A 20,184-nucleotide genomic window follows, 5' to 3' on the forward strand; every position below is an offset into this window, starting at 1 on the left:
ACCCTGAAGGGGTGGTGCCATGTGCTGCAGCAGGCAGTCGACAATTTGAATCATCGCCCTTTAAAGGAAGGTACACCTTTCTACCGACTTCTTCAAGCTTCTGAACTACAGCCTATTCCAGAGGAAAAACAGTCATTGCCTCCCCCATTCCCAAGCTAGAGAATGCCGGACAAAAGGTATGGGTGGCACCACCAGGTAGTGGCCCTCCTATAAAAGGGGAAATAGTGACAGCAGCCCAGGGTAACACTCGGTGGGTACTATTGAGGGACAGGATGGTTTAGTTTGTTTAAATACTGAACGCTTACAGCATCGTGAGTGACATATGCCAGGCTTCTTTGTTCCAGGTCTTCCGTCTTGCGCTCATGCTGATCTGGCTTAACAGCTGCTTTGGTGCCATAAATTGGATTTGTAATGTCGAGGACATTCCGAGGGAGTTGCCCGTGGGGGACATGGCCCAATGCATTACACCAAGGAAGTCCTCGGTCACCCGCCTCAAATGCAGCTTATATAAATATGTTATTGCTAGTCTCGGTTCCTATATTTTGTTTGTGGATGGACCAACTGAAGGGGTCGCCCCCTACTTCTGTGATGGTCATTTTTGTACCCGCTTTGTATCTTGTAATAACTGCACCTCCTGTCGCTAAGTGGTGGGAGGATTCCGGTTCTGTGGAAGGTTGGTAGCCTACTTCACCATCAAACATTCCTTCAGATTTGTCCGACAATTCCTTTCTCCATGTTTCCTATGCGTACGCTCACCGATTGAATGTTTCTGATTGTTGGATTTGTACCGTATGCCCTTTGCATACCGGGTGCAGGCATTCCCATGATCCCCATTCCTTTCACCCGAAAGGAGGTTACTACCTGGAAATATTTTGATCCTTCCAAAGGCAGAGTTTGCATTGATGTTAATAAATCTGTGCCTGAGGAGGCCCAGTTCTTTAGTCTAAGTGATGTTTTGGGTATTTTTCGAGGATGGCATGTTCCTACTCCCCCTTACAATATGACACCCCCCTATTTTATTGTTTCCCAATGTGAAGGGCTCTGTCTGCTTTTATAAGTTCCCCGACAAGCCTGCCGATGCACTGGGATACAGTGATTGTCTGGCATATTCCCCTTTTATTTCCAAGCATCCTGTGAACGGGACCTATTGGGCTTGTGGGTCTCGCGCCTTTGCCTGGCTACCCCTTACCTGGGGTGGTTGCTGCTATTTGGCATACGCTGTCCCCTACCTACACCATATTTCCCGTTTACAGGATCATCCCTCGCTTATGTGTATGTCCCCTGTCCTTCGGTATAGATGTGCCCTCTCCGATGCTGAGATTTTCTTTGGCGCCTTGATCCGAGGTTATGGCGTTATTCGCATTTTCCTAGCGGTTTACAAATTATATGATCTGATGAGCTCTATTGCCAATGAGACATCCTTTGCCCTTATGTCTGTCAGTCAGGGCCTTAATGACCTTAATCAGGAACTCTCTGCCATCAGGACAGTGGCTTTACAGAATCATATGGCCCTGGATTTTCTGTCAGCAAAACAGGGTGGCACGTGCGCTGTTGTCGGTTCTGAATGTTGCTCGTATGTTCCCGATGTATCCACTAATATTTCTGTTATTGTTCAGCATGTTTCAAAATCTGTTCGTGAGCTCCAGCATATGGGTATTGTGGCCCACAAGGATAGTTTGAGCCTTGGTTGGAATCCTTTTTCATGGTTAACTGGTACATTTGGGGGATTGGGCCACAATATTCTCCGTTGGTTGCTCGCATTATTGCTTATTTTTGTGATTATTGTAGTTTTGGTTTCACTTTTAAGCTCCTTCTGTACTCTTATGCTTGTTAGGTCTCGTAAGTGACAGACTGTGACCAAGGGTGGAATGTATTGGAGGATTTAAACCATGCTTTTGCTTTGGATTTAAACCATGCTTTTGCTTCTGCAAGGCTGAGAATCAGTAACCTGCTTTGAGACTCAGCAGACATAAGCTAAATTCGACCATGGGGTCCAGAGATACAGTTATCTGACAAAAAGACATCTGTGTACCAAGAACGTTTAATCTTCCTGCTTGTTAGTATATTGGTCACAAACTGTCAGACAGCGACCTAACCTTGAAGTGAAATAAACCATTGTATTCAAAGAAAGATAAGCGAGCACGAACACAACTTTCTAGCTTATCACAAGTACAGAGTTACAGGGGAAGATCAACTTGTTAAGAGCAAGGGCAACATGGTTGAAGTTACAGGTACACAATCCTTTATCCGGACATTTAAAATCCGGAAAGCTCCAAAATCCGGCAAGTGGGGAGAGAGACTGGGAGCACGAGTCGGGCCGGCGAGGGGGAGAGGCCGGCAGTGTGAGTCGTGCGGGCAGGAGACCAGCAGCGTGAGTCGTGCTGGCGAGGGGGAGAGACCGGCAGCGCGAGTCAGGCAGGCAAGAGACCGGCAGCGTGAGGGTCGGGGGGGGGAGATGGCAGTGTGACTGGAGGGGGGGGGGTGGATACGACAGCACAATTCGGGTGGGTTTAAATCTGGCTTTCTGAAATCCGGAAAAATCCGAAATTTGGGATACACTGTCCACCAACGGTTCCGGATAAAGGATTGTGTACCTGTACAATATTGTCTCATCCATAGTTATAATGCTACTGGCATGGAATTTGAAATTGCCAGTGAATAGAACATGTAGGTCTTCTATCTATCTTGATATAGAGTGGTATTGGTTGGATAAAATGAATCTTGTTACCATTTATTACAAAATAAAATCAAGATCTTGTGCATCTGTATTATCTCATTACCTAGATTCTGATTGGAACTGGACATCAAAGTATTAGTGAGTTTCTATGCTGTGGGAGGATACGTCACTGATGAAGCAACTTTGATGACTACCTTAAACTGCTGAATCAATGCCCTGGAGTGGAGATGATTGACCTCCAACTAGTACTGTAACAATCTCTTTTTGTGTTAATTGTGACTCCAGCCTAAATTTTCTACCCTTGATTCCTATTAACTTAAATTTCATGAGGGTCCCTTGGTGGAACATTTAGTCAAAGTGATGTCATGCTGTCAAGCACCTTCACTTCTGTCTTATCCTTGGATAAATTAGTTTGAGTGTTTCAGGGCTGTAAAAATATTCAGAGGAGAGTTGTGTTGGAGATAGACTTTGGGTTGGTAAATATGTCCTATGAAGTAGTATAACTGAAGTTGTCTTGATTCACTCTTATGAGGTCAGTGGGCTTTCTTTGGGATCTGACCTCCACATTCTCAGAGAAATACTTTCAGGATTCCTGTTCTTTCTTCAGATTTTCAACATAATTGGAGTATTTTGCTTTTGATTCACTTTGTGCTGTTTTGGACCAGGCTGGAGGACCAATAATTGATCAGGTTGTATGTTATCTACATTTATTTACAGGGTTATATATGTTATGTATATGAAATTTCAAAGGGTGTTTGAGTTAAGAACTACATAACTTTGGAAAGTTATTCATGACATGCAAGAGCTGGTAGATATGTGGATTCAAAACTGGCTGAGAGATGCAATGGATAAGGAGTGGTGAACAGTTACTGCTTTTCAGAGAGCAGTATTAAATTCATTACTTGCTTTGTTACATGATTGACTTGGAGTTTGGTAAAAAGAGTACATTGTGAAAATTTAAAGATCAAAATTGCCAACTTGGTAAATAAACATATAGAAAGACAAATTAAATGAGTAGAAATGAGTGTTCTAGTCTGTGCCAAAATATAATTCCTCATTCCATGATGTGTCGATTTAATATTAAAGTCACTAAATTATAGTTGCACTCAGCTGAGGTAAATGGTAAGCTTGTGGGCATTTGAACAAGCAAAGGAAGTTCATGTGGTACTAGTCAAAATTGACATTTTCTATAATTTGAGTGGCCTGGATGACTTGGGCACTTTCACTTCAGTGCAGTTGTTTAGAGATGAAGTTATTGCAGGTGATGACACTAGTAGGCCTATAAGTGTTCTCTTGCCTGTTGAGAGATTGACAATATTGGGTAACCTACTCATGTTCATTTTATACGTGTCAATCAAACATGAGATGCAATCTTCATAAAATTGATCACTTAATTGAAATGAACAGTCTGTTTGGGAAGTTTGATGCCAAAAGCAATTTTGTATGTAGGTTATGGGTTGTTAATGTGCAGTAAAACCCTTGGTATCTAGAATTCAAACAGCTGGCACTCTTAAGCAATAGACAAAAAACACGAAGGAAATAAATAAATAAAAGTTACAATAAATAAAGAATAAAAGTTTAAAATTGTAAAAGTAAATGTTCTCTGAAGTAACACCTACACCTTTGGTGAAGATGAGAGCAAATATTCACCCACCATAATGTCCTGGTCATGATTTGCTTCTAGCAGCTGTTTGAATAAAGTTTTGTGAAACAGCAATTGTATCACCCAGGATGAAGAGCTGATTGATTTTAAAAAAAAAACCCACTTTATTCACAATAAATTATTTATAATACAAGAAAACTTCAAAACTTTTTACATTCATTATGTCTATAAATATCGATACATTCTAGTCATTGTACATTTTACATTCTTCTCTTAATATTCTGTTGCCACCCCTGTGGCAACATCATTTCTCCCCTCACCCCCACCTTGTTAGTTGAGGGGCTTCCCCTCGGTGTCAGCCCCTCAGTGCCCGGTAGTGGGAGGACTCTAGACTGTGGTCCTTCCCCACAGCGCCCTTGCTTGCATCCCTTAGCCTGCAACAATGTTGCCAGTCAGCAACATTCCTGGAATGACATCTCATTATGCTGAGTTGATGGTCTTCCATCAGTTCTAGATGTTGGACTCAAGAGTGTGTCCCGGGAACAGTCCATAGATCAGAGAGTCCTCTGTCACGCTGCTGCTGAGGATGAACAGTGACAAGGCCCTCAGTATCCTCAACTCACTCTTTCCAAATCTGCATTCTGCAAAGAAGTGGGTGACAGTCTCCACTCCACCATAGCTGTACCAAGGGCAAAGTGCGTGGAGGTTGATGTTTCGGTTCTACAAGAAGGATCTCACTGGGAGGGCTCCTCTCACTGCCAACCTGGCCAAGTCCTGGTGCTTGTTTGTGTGCCCTGGTGATGAGGCATTCCACCAGTTGACCTGGACAGTCTGCTCAGGGAACCACTCCACTGGATCCATCAAGGCCTCATCTCTCAGTTTCTGCAGGACCTTCCATGCTGACCACTGCCTGATGGCCTTGTGATCGAAGGTGTTGTTCTGGATGAAGAGCTGATTCATGCCACTTGCTGTTGGGATGACTCTCTTAAAGTGACTCCTTATCCCTGCTTAGTAAGCTCCCTGTGGGGGGGGGGGTTTAATTATCTATAATATTATTGTTCTTCTATGGGATGGCTCTGTGGGGGGGGGGAGGGGCGGGGGGAGGGAGCTTGCAGATGCAGCTAAGGTTCAAAGAATGTGACTGAAAATGCTTTAGGCTTTGTCTATTCATGCAATTAAAGTTTGTTCAGTGCCAGTACAGCATAGTAATTTTGTCTTTTAAACTGTTTATTTTTAATGCTGGTGTATTAGTTAGGCTTTGCAAGACCATCTCAAGCAACCAGAAAATATTCATTAAAAGTTCTTGTAACCCACTTTATATCGAATAAATACAGTAAAACCCTTGGTATCTGACATCTACCAATCTCCATAGATGCTGGATACCAAAGGTTTTACTGTATTTTTTAATGAGAAAGTGGGTCATGGGAATTTTTAATGATGAAACAAGTGAGTTTTATTGATCTTGTACAGACCAGTAGAGTTGCCTGCAGCACAAGCTGTGGGCTTTGTGATGAATTAATTTGTTGCTTTTCTTATTCAAGAGAGTAATATGGGTCTTGAGGTTGAGGGTAGCAGTTGGTCTGTGGAGTAGAAAGGAAGAATGTGGCACAATTATAAGGCAACAGGTGGAAATGCATGAATCTATTATGCCCATCTAGTTCACATTTGTATTCTTATTAGTCCTTTTACCTCCCTGCCCTATTTCTGACCATTTTATTTGCAACCACTGCTTCAGATTCTCTTGTTATAATAATACCCTACAGTGAATGCTTCATGGGAGCGCTATTAAGGAATTTGACAGCAGGTATCCAAAATATTGGTCAAAGAATTAGATTTTGTGAATTGCCTTAAAGGATGAAAGAAGTATGATCTTGCAGATGAAGACAGAGATTTGGAGATGAAGTTCTTTGTTTGGGACCTTGGCAGATGAGAGCATGGTGGGCATATTCACACCTTTTGCTAAATAATTATGCTCTCAAAAGCATTTAAGACATGTCAATCAATCTAACAAGAAACTATTGTAGCCTGCATAGAGTCTTTAAAGCAATATTAGAGGATAGGGAATTACTGGGATGGGGAATGTAAATATATTTAATTTTTGTTTAAAAATACAAATTATATTCATCTATTTTTGACTGAAGTATTAGTGTCTTGCTGCAGACAAATGTCCTATGCCCCACCCCATTGACTAGAACACAACACAAGATACTTCACTGCACTATGGAGGGGAACAGTAGATTTTCTAAGAGCATGTCAGGATGTCTCCTCCCTACTAAAATAAAATATTGAATATAAAAAGTCCCAAAATGAATATTTGGGGGTGGTGGGGAGGGAAAGCATGGAGTATTTCTAGAGTCAAAAAGCTTGTAGAAACTCAAACCTGGAGCACAAAACTGGTTGCAGGAACTTAGTGTGTCAGACGATATATCAGTGATGGGAAATAGATGGTCAATGTTTAGGATTTATATCCCACACTAGTCCTGATGTAGGGTTTTGACTCAATGTCCACTATAATTTTCCTCCCACAAATGCTTATGTATCTGCTTAGTTCTTCCAGTGCTTTCTTTTTGATGGGGTATTTCTGTTAAGTCACTGTGGACATCACAAAGAATATATAATTAAATTGTTTGTCTCTTAGCTATTTATGGGACTTGCTGCTTGGATTCCAGTATTTGAAAATGCAGTGAAAAGCATTTTGAACATCCAAAAATAGTCATGGAGTTGTGCAGCATGGAACAAGCCCTTTGGCTCAACTTATCCTTGCTGACCAAATTAGTCCAAATCTCCATGACCATGAACTTGGATAAATGTAATATTTAAAAGATACTTGCTTTTACCACTTACTCAGAAGCTTGTACATACCCACTGCCTCTGTGAAGAAGGTACTCCTTGGGTTCATTTCAAATCTATCCCAGCTCCCCTTAAATTTATGTTCTCTAGTTTTAGATTTCTATACCCTTATTTACCTTCTCTATGCCCCCATGATGTTATAAACTTCCTGAGCTTCCTATGCTCAAGGTAAAAATGTCCCAATCGATGCCTTGGAATTCAAGCCAACCAACATTTCTAATTTAATGCTATCTTTCCTATTGCTGGGTGACCGGAACTGAACACAATACTCCAAGTATGGTCTCACCATCATCTTGTACAGTTATAATGTGATGTCCTTGCTGATGAAGGTAAAAGAAAGCAGTAGAAAATGAATAGGCTTTTACACACTCAAGTCTGCTATTCAGTAAGATCATGTGGTCTCTAACCTAACTCCATTTACCTAGTATCCTTTAACACCTTTCACTTGGCAATCTCAAATTTAAATCCATTAACTCGTTGAGGATCAAATTTAAACTTAAGCCACTATGTCATGTAAATATGTTTTCTTACTTCATTCTTGAATGGCTGAAGCCAATTCATTCATTGTCCTCCGGACATAGACTCCTTAACTAAGAGAAGTACTTATCCTATTTGTCCCCATCTATCTTAGAACAAATTGCCCGAAATGTTCTAAATTTTGGGAAAATTTCACCTTGTAATTTAACCTGAGTCCAGTGCATCTATATTTAATTTCTTCCAGTGGTCTTCCTGAGTCCTCAATAGTCTTTTATGGAAGTAACCACTTCTGTTTTTTTTAAATACTTGTGTCGTAATCAACGTCCAAAACTTTCTCCATTATCTACCAGGTAGAGGTTTCTACATGACAACCTATCTAATTCTTAGGGTCGAATTTCCTTCTATGATCTGACTCCATAAATGCTAAGAGCTTTGGTGTATATATTAATACAACTTCTTGAGATAACTGTATTCAAAAGATTGAGTCCCAATGTTAAAATATGAGCAATGTTTGATGGCTCTGTGCCTGTGTTCACTGGCTTTCAGAAGGGTGAGGGTGGGATCCCATTAAAACATTTCTGAATATTGAAAGGGTTGATAGAGCAGACATAGAGAATCTAGGACCAGAGGGCAAAGCCTCAGAATAAAAGGATGTTTCTTCAGAATAGAGATTAGGAGAATATTCTTCAGAGGGTTAGGAATCTGTGAAATTCATTGGATATATTTAAAGCAGAGGTTAATTAGGTCTTGATTAGTAAGGGCATCAAAGGCTATGGGAAGAACTGCACATAATAAATACTCTGCTGTCTCCTCATCATCTTGTACAGTTGTAAATATGATGTCCTTGCTGATGAAAAGTACATCAGCCATGATTTGAATGGGGCAGCAGTCTCTGTGGGTTGAATGGCTTTATTCTGCTCCTGTCTTGTAGTCTAAGAATACTATCGGGTGTGCATTGCTTCAGAAGTAAGTGGGTAACTTAAGACAGATGGGGGTAACCTTGCTCTGGTTTAAAGCAGCATAAACTAGTGACCAATGTAGCAGCCTGCATGATGAACACGAAGGAAGCCCCAAGAAGATGTAGTTGATGGGAGCACAGTGATGCCTTCCAACTTCAGGGACCCTTCTTTGATTCTGACCGCCAGTGTAGAGTTTGCTGGTTCTCCCTGTTGACCACACGTGCATCCTCTGGGTCCCTCAGTTTCCTCCTGCATCCCAAGGACATGAGGGTCAGTCACTTAACTAGCCTCTGAATCGTTCCTAGTGAATGGTGGAATCTGGAATTGGTCTTGATTAGCATGGACGAGTTGGGCTCGTACTACTTTATCTGGGTCCATGACTGACTCCAATTACACTTATTTGTTTTTTTTAGAATGCTGTTAGGATTTGGGGATCTACCCATCCAGAAGGAAATAAAGGAGAAATGTATTTTGAAGCCTCTGAAGTTTTTTGATGTGTTAAAGTCTGGCCGTGTTGAATTTAACCCAGTTTATTCACAACGGTCACAGTGGGAACAAGAGATACAAGACATGAGTTTAGCTCTGACTCTTCTGTCTTGAACCTTGTTCAAATTACGGGCAGCAAGGGTTGGCCTTTTAAACCATACTTCTGCATATTCAGTGGTTCATAACATTACAGGTAAGTTATTCACATGCCTTGTTTGATTGGTTTTTCATACAAATACAAATGGATGGAAATGATTTATGTCCATACAGAGAGGAAAGGGAAAACGATCAGTCCTTACACATGTTATCTCTTAACAGCCTGATAATTGTCTCCTTTGATAGTCTTGCAAGTTGCTTGTAAGTTGCATCAGGTTGGGAACCCTCCATAAATCCTCATCCGCGAAACCAAGCCAAAGCGAAAAAGTGACATCGGGTTGTATTGTTCATTTGGCTTGGTTTCGAAGTTAATTATAAGATGTTAATTTGTCCCAGTAGAAGAATGATTCGGGTTTCTGTTTGACCATTGTGGGAAAAAGTAATTTGGCTTGGTTTCGAAGTTAATTATAAGATGTTAATTTGTCCCAGTAGAAGAATGATTCGGGTTTCTGTTTGACCATTGTGGGAAAAAGTAATTTGGCTTGGTTTCGAAGTTAATTATAAGATGTTAATTTGTCCCAGTAGAAGAATGATTCGGGTTTCTGTTTGTCCATTGTGGCAAAAAGTAATTTGGCTTGGTTTCAAAGTTAATTATAAGATGTTAATTTGTCCCAGTAGAATAATGATTCGGGTTTCTGTTTGACCATTGTGGCAAAAAGTAATTTGGCTTGGTTTCGAAGTTAATTATAAGATGTTAATTTGTCCCAGTAGAAGAATGATTTGGGTTTCTGTTTGACCATTGTGGCAAAAAGTATCTGGACATTCCTTGTGACCTCTGGCAGTGCAGTATCTATCAATGCTGTCTCCACCTGACAATCTATGTCGATTTCAAAATAATTAGTTCAATCTCTCGGTTCTGTCTGTGGGGCATTTCAGCAGGACACAATTTAACGTATGAATGATTTATCCAGCAACTGTGTTGGATTCAATGGGATACAATTACCATAGTGGCAGACCTGTATGAGAGTAGATTATTTCTAACCTCGAAATGATGGCTTCAAAGAGATTTAACATTCTTACAAATGTACTATATACTGTATTCTCAGTTCTTTACAAATGCACATGCAATTAAAACATCAAGTTAAAACACAACCATCCTTGTCCACGATGTACTCCAACAGCTCATGCCCATGTGCTGCAGGGAGCTAATGACACCATGTGCTCCCTCCTTAGGGACCCTCTGATATGGTTGTATCTTATTAAGAGGGGCAAGCAGTTTGCTTGGGCAGAACCCCTGATAACCCACTTCCTAAATCTGAATGGTTACCGTGGTCCTGCACCAGAGGCCATCAGATTCCTGAATGATCAATGAACCAAAGACACTGTCTTTCTTTGACTTGTTGTGGACTACTTTTATTTATTCTGAAGTGGTTTATATGAATGTTTGCACCGTGATGCTGCCACAAAATAGCGAATTTCGTGACCTGTTCATGGCAATTCCGATTTTTGAGCAAATCAATGAAGGGAGTTCCCCCAGCTGGGTGCCCAATGATCAGAGGAGTGGGACAAAAGTGCACCCAATTTGGAGGAGTCCATTCAAATAGACAAATGAGCTGCAACCTCTCTCTCACATGTCATATACATATGAAATATGGTCTCCTTTAGGTGACAGGAGTGTCAGGCAACGTGGGAGCCTGTGAACCTGTAACATGGCACTGCTATATCCAACCAATCCAGTCCAGATCCCTTGTGGGAAGGGCAGGTGAACAGGAAGACCTCCACTGGGGAGAAGAGAATAAAACGGATTGCCATAGCTTGTCCAGATGGGAAATGAGGTGAGGAAGTGACAGTGTGCACGTGCAGCCCATACAGGAAACGTATCTGTGTGGTGTGAAGTCCCCATTCCTTGTTTTCTGCAGCATTGTTGATCTGTTGCTGTGATTACTCATTGCCTTCTAAGTTTTTTTCCAGTTTGCTAATTAGATCAGGAGATTCAAGATCCCCTTGATAGTTGTGTAATATTGCAATTTTTATTATTACATAAAATTCCCTTTTGCCTGCTGTAAGGCAAACAGAGGGTCACTATTTGCATTGCCCAGTGTCCCTTACAGTAAGAGAAAGCAAGGCAAAAAAGAGCCCTTCAGAGGTACTGAGTGTCCATGGAGTCACCTCCAGTGCTCCTGCAGCCTCTGGAACCACACAGACTTCTGTTCAAACCATTGGCAGCTCAAACTCCAGGTCCAAACCTCTAATACAATCAGGAAGCTTTCAGCACCTGAGGCCCTTTGAGTGCCCATGCCCTCAGCACCCTCTTGAATCCTGGTTCCCAAGAGCAAGTCACCAGTAGTCTGTGTGGGTCCTTCAATTGCAAGTCACCAGCCGTCTACAGCATGCGAGAGTCCTTCAACTGCCAGATATCAGCAGCCCACAGCCTGTGTGGGTCCTTCAGCCACTGAGCAGGTCTACTGCTGTTGCCCCCATCCTGTAGAGTTGTCTCCTATGCTTTTTCTTGGTGGAGGATGTTCTCCTCACTTCTGGTGCCCTGTGCTGTTCTGCTACTCCTTCAGAATCTGCAACCCCTCATGGTCTACAACACATATTCCACCATCTTGGGCACAGACCCCACAGTTGCAGGATTTTTAAAAAATAAAGTTGGCTTTACAGTAGATTCTTTTAATAGGCTACTTAAAGCCTGCATGGAGCTGTTCACAATTAGACCAATAGCAGGGCCCTGTAGAGTTGCGCTGTGTTCTGCTCCCTGCACTCCTGGTCCACAGCCGTGCCAGCACTGCCAAATGTTTTTGGCTAATTCATCTTCTGAGTTCATGCAAGGATTATTTTAGATTCCTCAAAACTGATTTGCATACTCCAAAACCTGGCCCCACTGAGTAACTGGATTTTGAATTTCCTCACCCCCTAATCATCAGTGAGGAATTGTAAGAACATCTCCCCCATCTGTATCAGAGCTCCACAGGGCTGTGTTCATATTACACTTATGACTGTGTGGCTCAGGTCAACAACAGCAACACCATCCACAAAGGGGTGATGAGTCAGCATAAGGAAGGGAAGTTGAAAACTTGGCTAAATTGTGTACTAATGCACTCAATGTCACCAAAACCAGGGAGCTGATTGTGGAATTTAGGAAGAGAAAACCAGAGGTGTATGATCCAGTAATCTTTGGGTGATCAGTGGTGGAGAGGGTGAGCAAATTTAAATTCCTAGGAGTCACTATCTCAGAGGACCTTTCCTGGATTCAACACACGAATGTCATTGTGAAGAAAGCCCATCAGCGCCTATACTTCCTTGGGATTTTTCAGAGGCTTGGATGACATCAGAAACCTTGGTGAACTTCTACAGATGTGTAGTGGAAAGCGTGCTGACTGGCTGAATCTAAGGCTGGTATGGGGGAAGTAATACTAAGTGGAAAGCCCTGCAAAAAGTAGTGTATATCAGAGTCCAAGCTCTTCTACACCATCGAGGAAATCCATATGGAACCTTGCTGTTGGAGAACAATCAAGGATCTACATCACCTAAGACATAACCTTTTCTTGCTGCTGCCATTTGGAAAGAGGTATATGTGCCACAAGACAGGTTCAAGAACAGTTGCTACCCCTCCACTCTCAGACTCCTGAACAACTTACACTCAAATTCGTTTAAGGACTTTGCATTACACAGCCAATTTGTTTAAATTTCTGTACATTTTTCTCTTGTATATGTATCTGGAGTAGAGTGTTTTTGCACTACTGATAATTAGAAATTCTGCTTGGCCCGCAGGAAAAATAGACTCTGTATGTGATATCGCGCTTGTACTCTGACAAATAATCCGAGTTTTGAACTTTGAGCCACCTGAAAATTACAGATTTTTTTTTACTATCGTAAAATTCCTAAAATCTGGACTGCTTGGGGATTGAGTTGATCTGGATTCTCGGGCAGTACTTTAAAAATTCAAATTTATGTAGAATAAAGAAGAGATGAATGGGTATATTTTGAGAGATTTTTCATCCGCAATACCAGCATGTATGATTTATAAAAATGAGCAGTTTATGAAAAAAAGTCAACATTGACAAAAATGTAATGCTTGAAATTGTTTAAAAATGAAAATGGTAAAAGAAAAATACTGTATACAAATGAATTTCTTTGTGATAAGATTACCTGTATTAAGCGTGGTCATTTGTGCATCTTTGGCGCTTGCACATGCACACACATGCAAAAACCTGCTAAAGTTAAAAATGTAAAAGTCTGGAATCTCAGGTGGTCTGCCATCTGAATTTTTGGACTTTCATTGTAAAAGTTATTGAAAATGGGATTTATAATTTTTCTATGTATTACCAAAACTAGAGGACATGGCCTGAAGACTCAGGACTGGTTATTTGACAGATATAGGAATGAACTGCATCTCCTTGAGAATAGTGAATCTATGGAATGCTCTGCCCAAGGAAACTGCAGAAAACTGCTGCTTAAAATATTTTCAGGAGACAGATTTGGAAGAATGATGTTATGGGGAGCAGGCAGGTAAATGGACTGAGGCAGGTTAGCCATGATTTTATTGAATGATAGCCAGGTGGGCATATTGCTCATATTTCTGCTGTAAACTGTATGTTTGTCTTTATTCAAAGAAGTTTTCAGTGCAGATGTGAAGATGCCTTGCTGTTACCACATGGAACTTCAGTATAACTGCACCTGCAATGTTGTACCCTGGTCCAGTTTCTTTAATCCAGGATGAAGGTACTTGTTACAGGAATAAGTGCAATGAAGAATAACCAAATTGATTCCTGTGGAGAAGCAGACAGGTCCCATTTATATTCCAATTTAGAAGAGTAAATCTAATATACAACATTCTAATGAGTCTTAACAGGGTAAATTTAGGAAAAGTGTTAAGGACTGAAGTGGGAAGGAATTTCAGTCAGAATCATGAGCCTTTGAAATGAGGGTTATGGAGTCTCAGTTGGGTATATTCATTGCAAAGCTCAATATATTTAAGGGGATTAAAGGAATCTTGGACTATGGGGTTAGTCCAGTAAAGTGCTATAGAGGTGAAAGATCAACTTTAATCTTATTGAAAGGTGGTGAGTTACCACCACTGTTTTACGACTGATTTCAGCTGCAAGATTAAAATAAAGAAGCAGACTTTGGAAGTTGTGTGGTGGGGCAAGGGTGAGAAGAGATTTGACATACGACTATGACTGGCTTGGGTAAATGGACCAAAGGGATTAAGATCCAATAGGGTTAGACTTGTAGTCTTGGGTTTAAAAAATAATTTGATGAACAAAAACAATTTGTTGAATTTGTCAGACCCTTGGCGCAGCCCGATTCACTTCCACACCAGTGACCCGGTCAGACCCTTGACGCATCTCCATTTAAATTTGAAACCCAGTCGGTGATACTGTAACAGTGTTGCACTTGCTACTACTGTAATTATTTTGCTATAATAAATCTTCCTCCCCGAAATAAAGCTTTACTAATATAATTGATAATATACCAGTACGAATAAAGACTCTTGCTCTTCATCCTGGGAGCCGCTGTGGGCGGGGCATGACCGGGGCGCACCACTGACTGAAGGTTTGCTCCCAGGGGGTTGTGTGTTGCTTTGGAGAACATTTATTTTTCCAATTTTAAACTTTTATTTAAAACTATATATTCTTAGTTATTTCCATTTTGTTTATTCCCTCTACTTTTTTGCCAATTGTTTGAATTTCCAGTTGATTTGAGTGCTGGATGATGGGTTTTACTGCATCAAGCACTTTAAATAAGAACCAACTATTTGATTATTGTTTGGAGGGGGGAATCTAAACAGAATTTAGGATGTGAATAAATTAAAACATTGTGACAAAATATCCAGTTTTTTATGTTTAAATTTAAAAGTGATTTGGATTGTTGGCATAGCGCGACATAAACAAAAAAATGTGGAACGTAAAAACAGTTAATTGATTGTATCCTTGTGTGAGTAACACTTGGTATCATACAATTGAAGAAGCTGGATGTTTGCCTGATTCAGATGTCCATTGATCCATTTGTTTTTTGAAAAGATGAACTGTAATTTAATCTCTATAATTAATATCATAGTCAATAAAATTTTATATGTGTAAATTTTGGGTGAATTCTTTCTTTGTGAAATCTTTCTTTGGGCATACAGTAACTTGTTCTTGCCAAATCAATTGGCAGTTTTATCATTTAAAAACTTTTGTTTGTAATTAATGTATCAAAGCTTGAGAAAGCTTGTTTAATGAGACTAGACATCACACATCTCCTTGATGATGTTTGTATAGTATGTTGTTGGTAGTAGCTATTGAGTTCATTCATTGATAAGGAAACACAGCATTATTAGTGATATTGTGCAGGTACTTCGATGCTTTGTCCGGCCACCACAACATAGATTTTCAAGTGTGATGTGAATTAAAAAGCTAAAGTTTATTTTATTTTTATTCATTCGCAGGATGTGGACATTGCTGGCAAGGTCAGCATTTATTGTCCATGCCTAATTGCCCCTTAAACTGAGTGGCTTGCTGGGCCGTTTCAGAGGGCACTTTGTCAACCATATTGGTGGGTCTGGAATCCCATGTAGGAAAGAACTGGTAAGGATGGACATTAGTGAACCAGATGAATTTTGCTAACTATTCTTTAGCTTCATTTTCACAGTTATGATGCTCGCTTTGTGCAAATTTAATTTATAATACTTGAATTTAGATACTGTTTTCACAGCATTTGAATTTTAATTCTATATAAACGTGTAGAACATGTTTCACACTAGTCTAGTAGCTTAACTACCATGCTGCCTTTATTTATTCACTTGTTAATATAATTAGGAGTTTCTATTTATGAATCCTAAATCTTCAAGCCAATTTTTTTGATATTCTCTGATGACCCATTGAAGCATTGAGATAAATCTGGGAACATTAGTTGATTGAGAAATATGGAGCATTGTTAATCTTGATCTCTTATCTATCTATTTATTTATTTATTTATTTATCTAAGTTTGATTTACTGAGCCTAAATCTGTTGCGTCCAATTTACCTGGCTTCAAATAAAGTTTTTGGGGTTTTTTTTTTAAATAACTGTTACACTGAAAAATGTTGAAATGCGCCATATTTTCACATTGCAACATGCTTTGATTTTTTTTTAAGGATTAACTAAACTAACAAACAAGAGGGATGACACTTAAATTTACAATCAACTTGATTTTCTTTAAGACTATTTCTTGTATTTTAGTCAAAAAGGAGGTTGTTTGGATTATTCAAATTTGGAATCTTTTAATGCATATGACACATAATACCAACTATTTAGTCATGGAATTAGTGATAGATTTGGACATTGTTAATTTGAGGCGGAAAATATTCTGAGCTCCTTCCATGGGGGGGTGGGAGGGGGGGAGTTAAACAAATTTGCCTCCATTTCAGATGGCTATCAATTATATTAAAGCTGAAATTGGTGTTTTTTATTTCATAAACTTTATATTGTGCAGGTTTTGGATTTGAGAAAGATTCTTTGGTTTGTCTGTGTACTCATTTCATAGATGTCGTATTATTGTATATCAATGATCTCAATGGCTTCTTAACTTAAGTGACCTCGAATTCTTATGGTCAACTTGCACAAGTTGATATTTTGGTCATCGTTGGTCATTCACAGTAAATAAAATGGAGGTGAAAACATAATTGAGGCAAAGTAACAGTTGAAGTGAAGCTGATTTTCATTCTTTTTGCTGCCTTACACAGCCATGTGAGGGATATGGTGTTTCCATTTTTGCTCTTGGCAAGCTGTTTCCTCAAATGATTTTAATGTTCACAATTCTCTTTATTAAAATGTTCCAGTTTCTTTGAGTTATGGATTGCAGGTGGGGCCTCTGGTGCTTGCCCATTCTTTTAAATGTGACATTTCTACATTTTGAAAGTGCCTCATTGACTGAGAAATGTTTAAGGACATCCAGACATCACGAAAGGTGCTTTTGGGATGATGTGTATATACTGTCAGAGTATTAGTGAATTGCTCAATGTTATGGGATCATTGATAAGTGAAAAGGAATGCAAAATCTCCAGTATTTATCTGCTTTTCTATTTTGTGAGTTTCAATGTATTCCTTCCATGTGACAGAGTTAATAGCAAGAGCAGGAAGAAAAATCAAGGTTTTTAAATCTTTGAGATCTCCAGTTTTTTTTAAAAATCAACTGAACCACTGAGAAATGCCATGCTTAAGGTCCAATCTATTACCTTTTCCCACATAGTTTGACAAAGACTGGAATTATCACAATTATTTCTGCTTGTGATTGTGTGTAAAGAATTAAAGGTGGAGAAGAAGCTGCTCCACATATAAATATTCCTGGCATGTGCAGTTGTATCCAAACTCTCTCTTTCTTTGGCTTGGCTTCGCGGACGAGGGGTAAATGTCCACGTCAGCTGCAGGCTCGTTTGTGGCTGACAAGTCCGATGCGGGACAGGCAAACTAGGCCTGCAGAAAATATGGTGACATTTGGAAGTTGTAAAAGAACATACATTTTTGTGTTGCCTGTTGTAGTATTTTGGTGAAACGCAAAAGGACATTCAGACAAAACATTCAGTACAATCTTTTATTGCAAAGGAAAAGTAGAAAACAGAAAATTAACGCTATTGCGTTCTGTGCAATGAAAGATATTTATACTTGTAAATGTTTTAAATGCTTATACTAGAAATTCAGGTGCCATGCTATTTGTATTGTGAACATAAGCAATTAAACAGTTATGAAACGTGGTGGACAAGTAAATTGTTCCTCATAATTTGTACCCGGAAGTCTGTTTTCCCTCCAGTAAAGAATGTGGTTAGTACAGATGTCTGTTTCCCAAATCGAATGAATACTCAATCATCTTTTTCATTCTCTCTCAGGAGCAAGACATCTCCGGCTTTGAAGACAGCAGTGGTGATGAAGAACAAACACTGAAGATTTTTGATGAACTGAAACACAAATATTCTCAGGCCAAGGCTAATAATAAAAAGTTGATTCAAGAGCTTAAAAAAGTTACAACCAAACTTCGGTTTGTTGAAGAAAAGCAAAAAGATTACGAGCATATGGCTTCTGAGCTGCAAAGGCTGAGGGACCTCAACATGGATCTTCAGAATGCACTGCTTTTGAAGTTATTCAGATGTAAGTCTTTTTTAAATAAAAAGCTGACTCAAGTTATCAACATTTGGAATGGTAAAATTGTAAGAATTCTAGCATTAAACTTGATTTTCGAATGGCTTTAATGCTAAGTAGAAGGCTTATTAAATTATTAGCAAATTAGATTATTGAAATGTTTAATGTGTATTTTTTAAATGAAATCAGCATGTTTTACTACAAATTTAATGCTACATTTTTCACATTTGACAAATGGACAATCCAGAGGAGGAAGTAGGAATCAAATAAATGAACCCAACATTATAATGCTGGATGAATAAATTTGTAAATAGACAGTTTAATCTGATGTCGCATTTGGTTATAAGAAACTGGCTTGGGTAAGTATGGCTGAGGGGAAAACCAAAGATAGTAAGGATGTTTTTGATGAATAAAATGCACAGCGACTTCTTGGGAGGATTTTAAGTTATTTAATGGTGCTGTTAAGTTGATAGTTTTAAAATGCTTGAGCTTTAAGAATTTTATGGTGATTTAGTTGTCCATTCCATCCTCCTTGACTGTCCCCTCCTATTTAAATTATTTCTCATTAATCTTGTTGTTTTTAAATTTGCACCTTGTATAGATTGGTTTAAGTCTTTACAATTATCCATGTACTCTTCCTATCTAAAGGCAATATTGTAATTCTTAGTTCTTGGATTGTTGATTAATCATTCAAATATATTTCTTCACATTTTCAGTACCAGAACAGTACCATGGTTCCAATCCTGAAGAGGAGCTGATTGACAACACATCTGCCCATCAGTTAATTTCCAGTCCTCCAGTACCTTCAATTCTGCAGGACCATTTGAATATGCAGCAAAGAATTTATCCCTGCAGAAAAAGTCCGCATCCACTTCTTCCAGCTCCAAGTACTTCCGATCATCTGGAGAGTCAGACTGAAAATGGGAACAATATGGTACCGTGTCCATGGTCTGCCACACAAGCCATTGCTATGGCTCAGCCTAGTGTTTATTCTGTTCAGGAAGGAAAGGTAATGGGTTTATGTATTAGGAATCTTTTCTGTATTATTGATGTGCAAACTGAATTCACAGATTGCAGCATTTTGTTTATAGGTTCACATTGGAGCTAATATATGGATTGATGAGGACAAATGGGAAACAGTGAAACGTCAGCCAAGTGATTCAAGATTTACAAAGTGTCTGGCTGTTGCAGTATGGGGAGTGGATACCCTGAAGGACAGAAGTGTCACTGGAATTGCATGTAATTCAACAAAGTCATCTCCCAAACCACCTCTTTCCCCCTACAAAGTACAGATTATTAAAGGTAAGCTCAAGGACCGTTTTCTCCAGACTGGTGTAAGTCACTCTTTTTTGCCCATCCTAAAGTTTCCCAATAAATATTCTAACCACCTTCAGATAATCATCAGAATCAGAATTTATGGTCTTGAACAAGTCAGGAAATTTGGTGTTTTTTCAGCAGCGTGCAAACATTCATAATATAAACCATCTTATGTCTTTACGCAGTGTCTTTGGTTCATTGGTTATTCAGGAATCTGGTAGCGGGAAAGAAGTTGTCCTTGTGTCGTTGAGTGCTTGTTTTTAGGCTCCTATACCTTTTTCCTGATGGTAGAAGAATGAAGAAGGCATGTCCTAGGTGGTGGGAGTCTGAGGATAGAGACTGCTTTTTTTTTAAGACACTGCCTCATGTAGATGTTCTTGATGGAGTGAAGTCTGGTGCCTGCACAGGCTGAGTGGAGAACTTTCTGGAACTTATTCTTGTCTTGAGAGTTAGTGCCTTCATACCAGGCAGTGATGCAACCAGCCATTATGCTCTCCACAGTACACCTGCGGAAGTTTGTGAGAGTCTTCAGTGACATACTGAATCTCCTCACAGACACCACACAAAGTATAGCCGCTGGCGAGCCTTCATGATTGTATCAATGTGGAGGCTTTGGGACA

General features: G+C 39.6%; 1 protein-coding gene across 5 annotated transcripts in view; it reads left to right on the top strand.

The window, feature by feature from the left end:
* Positions 1-20,184, top strand: part of bend5 (BEN domain containing 5) — a 59,836-nt gene that overhangs the window by 17,856 nt on the left and 21,796 nt on the right. For all 5 annotated transcript variants that reach the window (XR_011352066.1, XM_069920559.1, XM_069920556.1 and 2 more), the window contains 3 exons: positions 17,998-18,256; positions 18,964-19,256; positions 19,339-19,549. Coding sequence is in view for 4 of the 5 variants with exons in the window: in XM_069920559.1 (XP_069776660.1) it covers positions 17,998-18,256; positions 18,964-19,256; positions 19,339-19,549 (763 nt within the window). In the remaining variant the exon portion in view is untranslated. The remainder of the gene's footprint in view (positions 1-17,997; positions 18,257-18,963; positions 19,257-19,338; positions 19,550-20,184) is intronic.

Source organism: Narcine bancroftii, chromosome 2, assembly GCF_036971445.1.
Source record: "Narcine bancroftii isolate sNarBan1 chromosome 2, sNarBan1.hap1, whole genome shotgun sequence".
Lineage (NCBI taxonomy): Eukaryota > Metazoa > Chordata > Chondrichthyes > Torpediniformes > Narcinidae > Narcine > Narcine bancroftii.